Source organism: Nothobranchius furzeri, chromosome 5 (genome assembly GCF_043380555.1).
Source record: "Nothobranchius furzeri strain GRZ-AD chromosome 5, NfurGRZ-RIMD1, whole genome shotgun sequence".
NCBI classification, from domain to species: Eukaryota; Metazoa; Chordata; class Actinopteri; order Cyprinodontiformes; family Nothobranchiidae; genus Nothobranchius; species Nothobranchius furzeri.
Window position 1 is genome coordinate 30,477,572 of NC_091745.1, and position 13,070 is coordinate 30,490,641.

The window sequence follows — 13,070 nt, forward strand, 5'->3', positions numbered from 1 at the left end:
GGGGTGTGTGTTTCTTACAGTGACGTAATGCTGAATTGACCCCCCCCCACACACACACACAGACAAACACATACGCACGAGTTTACATGCTACTTGATTGACTAAATCTAGTAGATGGCCAGCACTTGCATTGTAGTTGAGAGGATATTAAAGTGAAATAGTGAATTATTCACATGATGATGATGGCAGGTTATCAACACCCTAAGTCTAACCCCCATGCCTGCTGGTGGTGGTCGAAGGGACGATTTGGCGGCTGTGGTCTGCAGCTTCGCCTCTGTCAGCGAGCCCCAGAGCAGCTGTGGCTACAATGTAGCTCATCCCCATCAGTGTGTGAGTGGATGAATAATTCACTGTAGTGTAAAGTGTTTTAAAGTCCTCTGACTCTGCAAGGAGCTATATAAGTGCGGGTTTATCATGATGTTGCCATAGTTGCCCCACCGCCAGTTGACAGAAGATGTGTTTGTAGGCCTGAGAAAACAGACAGGAAGTCTGACATTTGGGATTTACTCGTGTTTTTCTGTGCAAGCCAAAATGGCTGCAGCTCACGGACGAAGCAGGACATGTGGGCGGGAAAATGTCGCTGCGTCTCTACTTGTGTCTTTTCGGCAGCTCTGAACACACGCGGAGCAGCAGCGACGTGGAGAAAACTAGCCGCCGGAGGAGCCGAGCCCAGCAGCCGCCGGAGCAGCGCAGTAACCCGGGCGGAGCTATACTCAGTCTACGGTCAGGAACTAGGGGCAGAAACTGGGCTGGGGTCAGATACAGAAGAATGAGACAGCCCTCTCATCGGAGGGGCCGAAAACATGAACGGGGCCGTGTACATTTCGTTTTTCCAGGGACAACTGGAGTCTGTTCTGGAGCAGGTCGTTCAGCTCGCCGTCCAGGAAATAAGCAAGTCGGTGGGCTCCAGCCTAAACGCCCTACTGCTGGAGACAGCCGCGAAAGAGAAGGAAAACCATCGGCTCCGACTACAGCTACAGGCACGGGAGAACAGCGGACGAGCCTCTTCGGACGACGGAGGCTCTGCGGTGGTTTGCAAAAACAGGGCTGCTGACGGGCGAGGGGACGTCGGCAGGACAAAGCCTGAGCAGCAGCCACGCGGTCTCGGAGCGCAGAGCAGCGAACCCACGTTCCCCATCGACACCCGCCGCCTGGAGCAGAGAGGAAGAGCCGTGGGTAAGCAGCTGTACACAACACCAAGAACCCAAACAAACCGTAGTGAAGGCACTCCTCCAGGGTCAGAGCACTCACGGGGCGTTGCGTAAGATGCGGTGGCGTAAAGCTTCATGTGTAAACAGGCAGCAGCAACACAGAGGCCTGCAGGTGGTTCAACCAGGATCCCCGGGCTCCCTGGTCCCAGTCAACGGGACAAAGCCACAGCGTGCGGGCAGCAGACCGAAGCAACATCACGGGCTTAAGCGAGCCTTAACCCTACCAGAACCTAAATGTGTAATAACAATGGCCGTGGCCTACTTTCCCCCAAATACCACCAAGCCTGGTCTCGGATCAGGGAGAAGTGTTGACTGATATAACCGGTTCTGGAGAAAAAATGTAAAAACCAAAAACAAGCAGGTTTTTAAAATAAGCTTCCATTTTGGAGGTTGGAGGCCATACTACTATATACTTACAGTAACGTATTCCCCTTCAGGGCTGGAGGGAGCCACACAAACCCATCAGTTAGGTAGGGACCCCAGAAGGCTGCTCTTTCTGAGCCCAGTTCGGTTGGAGATTTCTTTCATTTAAGAAGTTTTTTCCCCCCAGTTTTCATCATACTTGCTCAGAATAGAGGCTGGCTGACTCTTATAATTATGGGACATTTGACTAAGTGGATCTTTATAATGAAACTCATTCAGTTTCTGAACCCAGCCACTGATTCCTCAGCAGGGTCACAGGAGCTTCTGCCCTGCCCCAGCAGGCACCTCGGTTAAGAGATTCTTAACAGGTCACCACCAGTCCTTCACACGGACACATCATGTAATAGCTCTTCTAGCCACTTAAATTCATTATTTTTCTGTTCTTCTGGGGACCCATGAGCAGACCAGAAAGGGAGGAGACTTTAGGCTCCCTATCGACCCTTTGCTCCTACATCACCTGATCACATGAGTCAACCCTGTCAGCGGCAAAATCATAGCAAACAGTGAGCAACACGAGTATTGGACAAAGGGAAAAGTAGCACCTGTTGTTGTTGTCTTTTTGCTTTAAGCGATTATTAGCATGGTTTCAACCAGAGGTGGAAAGAGTACTAAAATGTCCTACTTAAGTACGAGTACCAGTACTTTGATAATTTTTTACTCAAGTACAAGTAAAATTACTTGCCTGAATTTTTACTCAAGTAAAAGTAAAAAGTATCGTAAATAAAATGTACTCAAAGTAAAAGTTAGTTACATTTTTGTCAGCGTGAGGATGGTTACATCAGTGCAAAACCACAACACCAGTTCACAACACGCTCGTGTGTGCACACACACATACACGGACACACACACACAGTTTGATGGAAGGATTTCTATCCAATCAGTGAGAACAGGACGTGCACATTGATTGGACGAGGTTTTTCTAGGATTGTACGTTTCAATTGTGATTAAAATTATTCTTTATTTTGAAAATAAAAAAGTTTATTTCTAGATGCCATCAGCATGTGAAGTATCTCAATGTTCTCATGACAAAACTCTAACATGAGACTGTGCTCTAACCTGTCACATAACAAGCTAAATGAAAGTCAAACATTTCAGATGGACCGTATGACAGCTGCTAACGTTGGCCCTGCCCTACTTTACCTCTACATTACAGTTCCTTTATTCATGTCCATCCTAGAGCTCCTCTCTGACCTTCATGCTTATTTAGAGCAGCTGATTTTTAAAGTTAGCAGAGTTCGTCCTTGGTAGTGCAGGGGTGGACCTTTAAAGCGCCCGAGCGCCAATGGCGCTAAATTTTCTCGCCGGGCGGTAAATACTTGACGACTTACCGCCCGGGTGGCGCCCAAGCTTTATTTGTCATTTACACACCGGCTTTTACCTACATCATGGCCCCGCCCTGTAGGAAGCTGCCGTTTTCGTTTCGCGCGCGTGAACCTGCGCGCCTCTAGCCACGTACTGCACTTGTACGATTCGTGCACGTACTGCACGATTCTAGTTATAGTCACGTGAACTATAAGTTCACTATTAAAGACGAAGTGGAACCACGCTAGAAACACACAAGCACGCAGGAAGATCGCGCCACCACAGGGATGGGATTTCTTGATGAAATCTCCGGCAAAACGCTTTAAAACTGGTGAGGAGAAGCGAGACAGTTCGAAACGGTATGAAGCAGAGAAGCGTGTGCGTAGGTGGAATGATTCTTGGCAGTTTAAAGAAGATGGGAGGCGCGGAGAATGGCCGTATTTGAGTTGAGTAGCGGCTCGCCTGGAAAACAGACGGAAGCAGCAGGGGGAGTGGCTGAAAGCCGGCGTTTAACGCCGGGGACACACCGGCCGCTGAAGCGAATCGCTCACGAAGTCCGGCCGTTGCTCGCCGCTCCTCAGTTCAGATCAGACGCGCCTCGGCTCAGCTGTAGTTTTTCTTTTAATTACTTGGTGTCCTCCATTTCCTCAGCTCTTTTCCTCTACGTGTGAGTGAGTGAGTGAGTGAGAGTGAGTGTGAGTGAGTGAGTGAGTGAGTGAGTGAGTGAGTGAGAGTGAGAGTGAGAGAGAGAGAGAGAGAGAGAGAGAGAGAGAGAGAGAGAGAGAGAGAGAGGTGAGAACCAGTTGTTTCTGCCAGTTGAATCTCTTGGACTTCCCTGCATGTGTAGCTCGCGGGTGACGATGGATGACGATATCGCGTTAGCATTCACATTTCAATTTTAATTCTGGTGCCTGTTAGCAGCTGAAACACATCCTCACGTGCTTGTGGATATCATATATTCTATATGAAAACATGACTGTAATAATAAGTAAAGGTTAGCAGCTGTTCAGTGTGCTCATAGGAAACGTGACAAAAGAACACAAAACACATTTCTCTTTATGGCCTATATGTGATTTACAGAATACATGTGAACAACTAACATTTCATGTTCTACCACCGGATGTTTGGATCAAAATGTGAAGCAATCAGATCTTAGATGAGGTGAGAGCCAGGCGTTTCCCATCATCCTCTATGTTTTGCAGCTGAGGGAGAGCAACTGCAGCGCCTTGCTCCAAAATCTGCGGCCGCCTTGATCTCACGAGGTTATCGTTGCCTACGTATGCATGACGTCAGAGCAAGTCGGCGTCAATTCGGACACAAATCTAACCGGCATGCACTGCTCGCCGATCACTGCTGGTCTAATCTGCGCAGAACTGGTTCATCTCGAACACAGCCGATGGCTCGAGTACAGCAAAGCGGAGTTGGTGATGTACTGCGTTGTATGCCGGAAGTATGCGACGACAAAATCGTGTTTTGTTGAGGGAACAAACAAATTCAAACTTGAATACGTTATTATGTTTGTGAATGTGTACAAAATAAAGGTTTACTACATTTAAAATGGTTCAGTTGTTATTTTGACTCGTTTTGGCAGCTGACCAGTGGGGCCGGTAGATTCTTGGCGGGGCCGGTAAATATTCAGACTTACCGGCCCGGCTGGCCAGTTGGTTTTGAAGTTAATCAATCAATCAATCAAACTTTATTTCAGACAAGGGATATGTCCATAACAAGAATAAAAAAAATAAAAAATAAATAAAAAAAATAAAATACAAACACATTCTAATTACAAACCGTATAGGCAGTTGCTCCAATGTTTAAAAAGGACTGAGGAGTACCTCGTGTCACTGTAAGATAAAGATGACAGAGCTCTAACAACCGCGTTAGCTGACAAACTCAGTCGGCAGATGAATTTGTACATGAAGAGCCTCAGAAGCGCATGAAAAGTTGGGATGTTACTCGTAACAAACATGTGACTTGCCGAAGTCCATCTAGGGAGCTTCATGAGGATTCTAAAAGCATCCTGATAAGCCACTTGAAGCTTCTTCATTACTACCTTACTATAGTTGCACCACAAGTGGGCTGTATAGAGAGGAGTACAAAAGGAACGAAAGAGGGACACTTTTACAGGATCTGAGCACATGCCAAAGTTACGTGCCAGAGTGTTAGCCTGCATGTACAGCTTACCACACTGCCTCTTAATGTCCTCGTCATCACAGAGGTCACTTCTTAAAATGTGCCCCAAATATTTTACTTTGCTTACCACTTCCAGGACCTGATTTGTTAAGTTAAAAGATGGAAAATTAAGCTTCAGGTCCCCTTTAGTAGCAGCAATCATAACCACACTCTTTTTAGGGTTAAACAGGATGTCAAATTGCTCACCATACTTAGCACATGCCCTGAGCAGCTGCTGCAGGCCTGCGCTATAGGGAGACATGAGGACTAGGTCATCTGCATATATTAAATGATTTACCAGTCGGTCACCCACCAAGCATCCAGTCTTACTAGCATTCAGAGTAACAGACAACTCGTCAAGGTACAGGTTAGAAAGGACAGGTGACAGAATCCCGCCTTGTCTGACTCCATTTGATATGGAGAAAGGTTCAGACACTTCTGTCCCCCACTTTACCTGCATTAGTTGATGAGAGTACCAGAAGTGCAAAATCCTAACTAGGTAAGAAGGGACCCCTCTGTTTTGTAGCTTGATGAATAATTTCTGATGATTGACTCTGTCAAAGGCCTTAGAGGCATCTAAAAAACACATAAAAACAGAAGTATTATGCCTCATGTATTTGCTTACAGTTTCTTTTAAAGCATAGATACACAAGTCAGTACTAAGTTTACCTTTAAAACCAAACTGATTCTCTGTCGTAGTTATAAAATTTTGCAGTCTTTCCAGCAAAATATGCTCAAACACCTTGGACAACACACTAGCCATAGCAATAGGCCTGTAGTTATCAATACAGGAGATTTTTCCAGTTTTCTCTTTGACTATAGGGACTAAGAGAACAGATAACATATGGTCAGGCAAGATTCCATGCTTCAAAAAGCCGGTAAAGCACAATGAAAGTAACACCTGAGCTCTACAGCTAGCATACTTCATGTGCTCTGCTGATAGTTGATCCGGGCCGCAAGCTTTGTTTAAAGACATTTTCTCTATAGCGAGACGGACTTCATCAGCTCTGACAATCATACCATGATTGTAGTTAATGTTGCCAAGATTGAACCTTTCACTATTTACACAGTTAAAAATTCTGCTAAAGTGATTCCTCCAGGCTTCAACAATGTTCTTGTCTCCTGATACCCCATTTATAGATGCAGGTAGCAGCTGCTTACTGATACAGGAGCGTTTTAACTCCTTCCAGAACTCTGAAACATCATTATTCTTTAGTTTGTTCGCTAAGGAGTTTACCCGCATTGTTTGCTCATTTCTTTTAATATAGCGAACAGCATTCTTGAACTTAACGTTCGCGGCTTTCTTAGACTCCAATATTGAACCGGATTTTGGTTTACCAGCAGCTGCCCAGACTTTATAGGCTGCTCTGGACTCAGCATGTAACGCATAAGCATGCTCACTCCATCCTGGAAGCGGTTTAAATTTTGTTGCTCCTTTTTGGCAGAGGAACTCGCTGGCAATAATCAAGCTGTCCACAATATTTTGATACAAAGTGCATAAGTGCAGCCTGTGCTCCATATGTTCACAGTTAACATCTCTACACTGTAACGTTTCTTTGTGGACACTAACAGATCTCAGACTACAATCTGACAGTAAGTAATATTTCCTAATATCCTCGACTGACACTTTAGCCCAAGTAAGCTTCTCTGTGTGTGAGGGGCTCTGGTGTTGGAGCAGCACAGGCAAAGATTCACAGTTTACCACTAAGGAAACAGGGATGTGATCAGTTGTTGCCAGGGAGTATAAGATTTCCACCCTGGATATGCATTCATGTGCATCCTCAGTGCATATACAGTGATCAAGCCAGGAAGTTGAGTGCCATGCCTCACTGACATACGTGTGGCTGTCTGCTGGCAGTCTCTCTTTGCTAGTTAAAACCAAGTTATTATTTACACAAAACTGAATCAGATGTTGCCCAAAGGTGGAGCGAGTGTCTAAAATATCAGCATTCATATCACCAACAATAAAAACACAATTAAACTCACACTGACTGATAAATGAGCTTAAAAAACCAAGTTTCGCCAGATATTCATCTTCATTCTGCTGACTCTCATATGGCATATAAATATTTAAGATCATGAATACCTTCTCATCCATAACAATCTTTACTGCTATGCACCAGTCCACATTTAGCCTGACAACAGAAATAAAAGGATCATAATCCTTGTACCATAGGATGGCCACGCCTCCAGGTATCCTTCCTTGAATAATTCCAGATGACAGATCAGTAGTGGACTCCCCAGCACCAAAAAAATTGCAGTGAAAGGAGTTTAACCGATCCAGGTTCTGTTTGGGCAGCATTGTCTCTTGCAGACATAAAATGTCAACATCTTCCAAAAGTTTATCGACAACAATACGACGTGCCCTATCCCCAGCCCCGTTACCAAGGCGCAGGCCACGGGAGTTATATGACACAATTCTCATGCTTTACTGGATGCTCCCTGAGTAAGTGGCTCCCCACTGGGCCCACCCGCAGCTCCATCTGCAGCCACAGCTCTGCGCTTCTCATAGAAATGTCCACCCCTGTAGTGGGTTCAATCACTCATTTAAAGATATCGGCCAGAGGCAAAATTCGTTTGAGCAGCATGTGTAAATGTGTATTAAAACCTCAGATGAAAAAGGTTTTTGGATTTTGACGGCTGGAATTGTAAGAAAATCTGATGTTTGTGACCGGCGCGGGAAAAACAGAAACTAACTTCCGGTCTAAGCCCTGGGCAGCTGGTGACGTTTCACATGGAGCTCTGCTGAAACAGCTGTAGTAAACAACGCCTGACTCCGCTGTTTCTGCGTTAGCGTTATAGCAGAGAACAATGTGTCATCAGTCAGATGTAGCTTCTGAAGCCTCTACTAGTCCATCAGTAGGGCTGGGGGTAAACGATTATTTTTAAAACGATTATTCTGACGATTATTTTATCGAATAGTCGACTATTCTAATGACTATTTAGAAAATTAATCTAATGATTATTTTTCTATTGCACATTTAACAAAAACCAGAAAATCTCAAATAAATTCCTCAAAAAAATTGATAAATTCTTACTGTAAGAGAATAAACACTACAGGCCTTCCATTTTGTATAACACTGCTTGTATTGTGTTGGTTGGTTATGTTCTGGTGACGTGTAGAACTTGGGAGAGCAGGCTGCTGCCTGAGAGGTGGTAGAAGATGGAGTGTCTCCATGCTGCTTTGTTTTGGTCACTTATGTGCGTGAGGCGAGTGGTCTTACGGGTTAAACCGAACTCAAGGTGATATTATACACTAAACCGAAAACCCATAACACTCTAAATGTAATAAAAGGGAGATCTGCACCACAAAAAAGATGAACTCTAAACCAAAACGTAACAGCTTATCCCAACGCAAGAAGCTGTTAGCGAAGATGCTAACAGCAGCTTTACCAACGTTAAGTTCAAGTTACCAAGTTTAAATAAACCAAAAACACCCAGCAGCAAACAGACCAGCACGGAGGAGAGACTGCTACCACCAAAACAGCTCTCCTAATGTCTGAAAGAAGCTCCTTTATGAAGGGAGAAACGCTCCCGGTGATGTCCTACATCTGCGGTAGAGACGAAGCAGCGCATCTGACCCTTGAAGTTGTTGTCCGTTGCCGGGAGATGAAGGCGGGCAAAACAGGAAAATAATCTAGTAGCGGACGGACGTTGTTCCGGGTCTTCGGTATGTGAAGGAGATGTAAGTGAAGGCGGAGAAGAGGGCGAACTAGAGGAGGAAAAACAGGCAGATTCCTCCTCTATTTACAAACTCCTGGGGATGCAACAAGTGGGCGCGGTGCGTTGACTACCGGATCTGACGTCGACAAATTTTTAGAATCGAGCCGTCGACGTCGTCGATGCTTCGCTACAGCCCTATCCATCAGATTTGTTTTTTCTCTGGGATATGGCGAGAAGAACGGATATTGGATTACCAGAGAAGTTCAACTGAACTCAGACCCCGCCAGCTGGATATCACTACCAGAGGTGCAGACATGTTTTAGACCGTTTGACTCAGAAGACCTGCGACCCGATTTGGACATAGAGGAGGATTCTGTTCATCTTCAGAACCAAAATCAGTACAGTTTGTTTACTTTTCTTAAATATTTCATTTCTGTGCTCCACTGGGAGCTCTAAACTGGTCTTAGCTCCATCATGTGTCCCAATATAGTTCAGTAATCTACAGTTTTACTGCTGTGTGTATTTATTGATATAACTCTGGAAAATATTTAACCTACAATTTACCAGAATAAATCTTCCTGATGCTGGGGTAACTCCTTAGTTCAGTTCGTTGTTTGCACTAATCCAGGATGTCATGGAGATCATCTTTTAGATCAGTGGTTCCCAAACTTATTTAGCCGCGCACCCCCCCCCCCCCCCCCAGCCCCCACATCGGGGCATCTCTCTCTCTCTCTCTCTCTCTCTCTCATCAGAGGTCAAGCTAAACAGACAGGGTTAAAAAAAAATCCCCATCACTTTCATTTTTTAAATAGTAATTAATAAGCATTCGATACCATTACAATTTCCTTTGATTTAATTTTAAATAAATATTTAGAGTGCCCAGGTAGCACATAAACAATGCAATTTAACGGTTTTCTTAAAGTAGGAACGTTTAACCTGTGCGGCCAGAGCGCTCTCCTTCCTTCTGCTCTGCGTAAACCTGAGCTGATCACCTACTTGTGCGTAATCAATTGTCTATAGGGGACAAGATATAGCCATGATGTTCACTTTTGCCTCAGACCGACTTATTGCTGTTTTATGGTGTGGCTGAATCTGCGATCCGCTGCCACGCTGACTGGAACAACAAATGCTGCAGTAACAGGAGTTGTGGTCAGGTTCATGAGGAGTCACTGGCTGGAGCGGACCCGACTCATCCCAGAAGCTAATATCTTAATTTGACCTTGAATGAAAAATAAACTCTTAAAAGTTTTTATCACGGTGGAGGCAGCGTTCAGTTCTGCCTTCAGTCTGACGGCGCGCCGGAGTTAAAGCAGCGTGCGCGCTTATTGAATCTGTGTGTGTGTGCGCGCGCACGCGGCACAGCCGCTCAAGTCACCACGTCTCGTTATTGGCGCTATTTAAACCAATGTTGTAAAATTACTTGTGCCCAGCCTAGATGTGCTCACATGTGCACCCGTGAACCGTGGTTCCGCTGGAACACGTCTGACCTCTGACAGACGCACTCTGAACTTCAGATCTTCAGCGCGCTGTTAATAGCCTGAATGGGAATCATTTCTTGTTATTTAGTTACATCCACAATGTCCTGTGTGTGAGGTTTACAACGTCAGAACACCTGCATGAGACAGGGTGTTAATTACAATCTGCCAGAATGACTTACCACCTTCAGATTTCTCCAACACCGTTAAAAATGATCAAATACGGAACATATCGGTGTGCGCAGGCCAGAGTGCTGAAGCTCGGCGCATTGTTATTATGAAGCTAGGGCACATGTGGAGGACACGCGCAAAAATATACTTGTTTTCAATTACATTTATTGGGCCCACTTACTTTTTCTTTGGCCCACCCACAAATGAGTTTCTACGCTAATGGTGACATATGACAGACTTCTCTGAGCTCCGCAGCCATTACACTTTTCACCTCGTGCACCCCCTAGCGGCAGCTCGCGCACCCCCAGGGGTGTGTGTGTGCCGTAGCTTTCCCAAAGGACTTGTTCTTTCCTTACCGGAGCTAACACGGTTAGCAGTGTTGCTGCAGTCATGCTAATGGGACTCGTCTGGAGTCCAGAAGTAGCGGTGCGGTTCTAGATGGATTTATAGATGTAGGTTATTATTTTAGATCAGACCTGTTATTTAAAAATGCGTGTAGGACACAGACACATGGCTCAGACCTTTTGCTGCAGCTGTAAACGCAATTTTACATAATAATTACGAGCATGAAAGTAAACAAATAACAGTGATTCACAATATTAGCATCAGCAGCTAGCTTGTTTTACGTGCTGGAGTGACGTATGCGAAACACAGTTCTTCACTGTCTGGAGGAGAGGATTTGGATTTTCTGTAATGATTTATGACAAAAGTCCTTAACAAAATAAAAAACTGAACCCAGTACATGTTGATATAGATGGTAAAGTGTAGTTATTTTGCATTTCTACAATTTTAATGCCGAGCCAATACCTTTAACCCTTCACCACTGAAATCAGTTTGTTCATTCCAATCCTCCTAAATAATCCTCCAATCATCCAACTGGAATCCTTAAGGGTCCCGTAACGTCCATCCTGTCAGAACAGGCCGTGGGAGCCCAGGTGTTACTAGAACTAATGGTGTCTCCTCACCAGCGTGAGCCTCCACACTGTGAAGGTTGGTCTCCAAACATGAACTTTAAATTCATGCATTTATCTCCTCTTGTAACACTTTAACATGTTTTAAAAGGCTTGCATCATGATATGTTACACCTCCCAGACCAAAGATAGGTCCAATATAAGATAAAATATTATCATAAACACTATAGAGACATCATTGTTTATTAAATACAAGTTATTTTCCTGAGCCATTACTTCAGCCAAGATATAGGATGCATGGATTTGATGAAGCCATGCTGTCTTATGCAGTCCTACACACACACACACACACACACACACACACACACACACACACACACACACACACACACACACACACACACACACACACACACACACACACACACACACACTGCAGCATGTTAGAATCATTTGAATGACTAATTTAACTACACTGAACTGCTTTAGTAATAATTTAATCTCTTATTCTGGAGTAAAATAAAGAAATAAGCTAAATCATCACATATCTGTGGCATCAAGAAGCAACTTCTGAGTTCAAACACAGGGATGGAGCACAATGTTTACACCTGAACAGTATCAGGATGTTTTAACTCACAGAGGCCTGCAGGTCTTCTGTTTTATGAGCAAAGTGCTGATAATCAGCTTGTTATGAGCGCTAAACATTATTTTGCCGCTTCCGTGCGGAGCGGTAGGGAAACACGTTTCAAACACTGAGTCCGGCTTACCAAACCGAGCAGAATTCTGATGACGTCACACCGGTGCGCGAAGGTGCGGGTTCCAACCCACAGGAGAGGAGGGAGAGGAGGTAAACAGCGAGTGGATCACAGGGACTGAACCAATGTTTTTGAGCAAAACTGCGGTGAAAATGGCTGTTCTCATTATCAAAAGTGTACCCCCCCCCCAACCACCACCACCACCCACCACCTCGTTTAGATGCGGCGCTCTTGCAGGTGTCTCTTCCTGTTCCGATGCTGCTACACGTAATATTTTTATTAAGCCTACAATTTATTTTTACTCGGTAACGGATATGATTTAAAGAGGTGGTAATGTCCTCCTCAGAGTCTTACTCCACCCACTTATCAATTTTAAAAACTGCAACATTAGTAGGCATTGCCTGGAGGACCGAGAGGGCGGAGCCACGGGCAGTGACAAAGATGTTGGCTAACTAGACGATGCTAGCTCCCTTCACTCTGTGCAGTCATTAGAAGTGGAGGACGTTTCTCCCCCTCCTTACCCAGACACTCGAGAAGAAAGGGACCAAGTCTATTTGGAGGAGACAAGCGGACCTGAGCCTTATTGTTTTGAGCTTGTGAGTTGCCTGAAACTCCCGGAACCGACCCAACAGAACCAGCTCTGAATGGTAAGTAGCCGTTAGCCATAGCATTGGATTAGCTGCAGGGTTTGGCTCCACGACCCTAGAGAGCTAGTATTCAGCATGTTTTAGAGGTTTATCTGCTTCAACACACCTGGTTTTAATCAGCAACAAATAGCTGAGCTGCTTAATCAGCAACAAATAGCTGAGCTGCTTAACAGCTAATCTAACCTGTTAAAGCAGGAAAACCACTGAAACGTACTGGATAGCAGCTCTCCAGGCGCCCTGGGCTCAAGTTACAGTCTGCTGCATAGAAAGTTATGAAACTACCCCATGAGAAAATTATTCTGTAATGTGTTCAGCCCACTAAAACTGCCTTGATTTCATTATT

At 44.9% G+C, this 13,070-nt stretch overlaps 1 protein-coding gene across 2 annotated transcripts in view; it reads left to right on the forward strand.

The window, feature by feature from the left end:
- The first annotated feature begins 661 nt into the window (after window positions 1–661).
- The window catches only part of LOC107373399 (uncharacterized), a 74,119-nt gene continuing 61,710 nt past the window's right edge, over window positions 662–13,070 (forward strand). For both annotated transcript variants that reach the window (XM_054735448.2, XM_054735449.2), the window contains exon 1: window positions 662–1,176. In XM_054735448.2, the coding sequence (XP_054591423.1) occupies window positions 804–1,176 (373 nt within the window). In that variant the 5' untranslated portion in view covers window positions 662–803. The remainder of the gene's footprint in view (window positions 1,177–13,070) is intronic.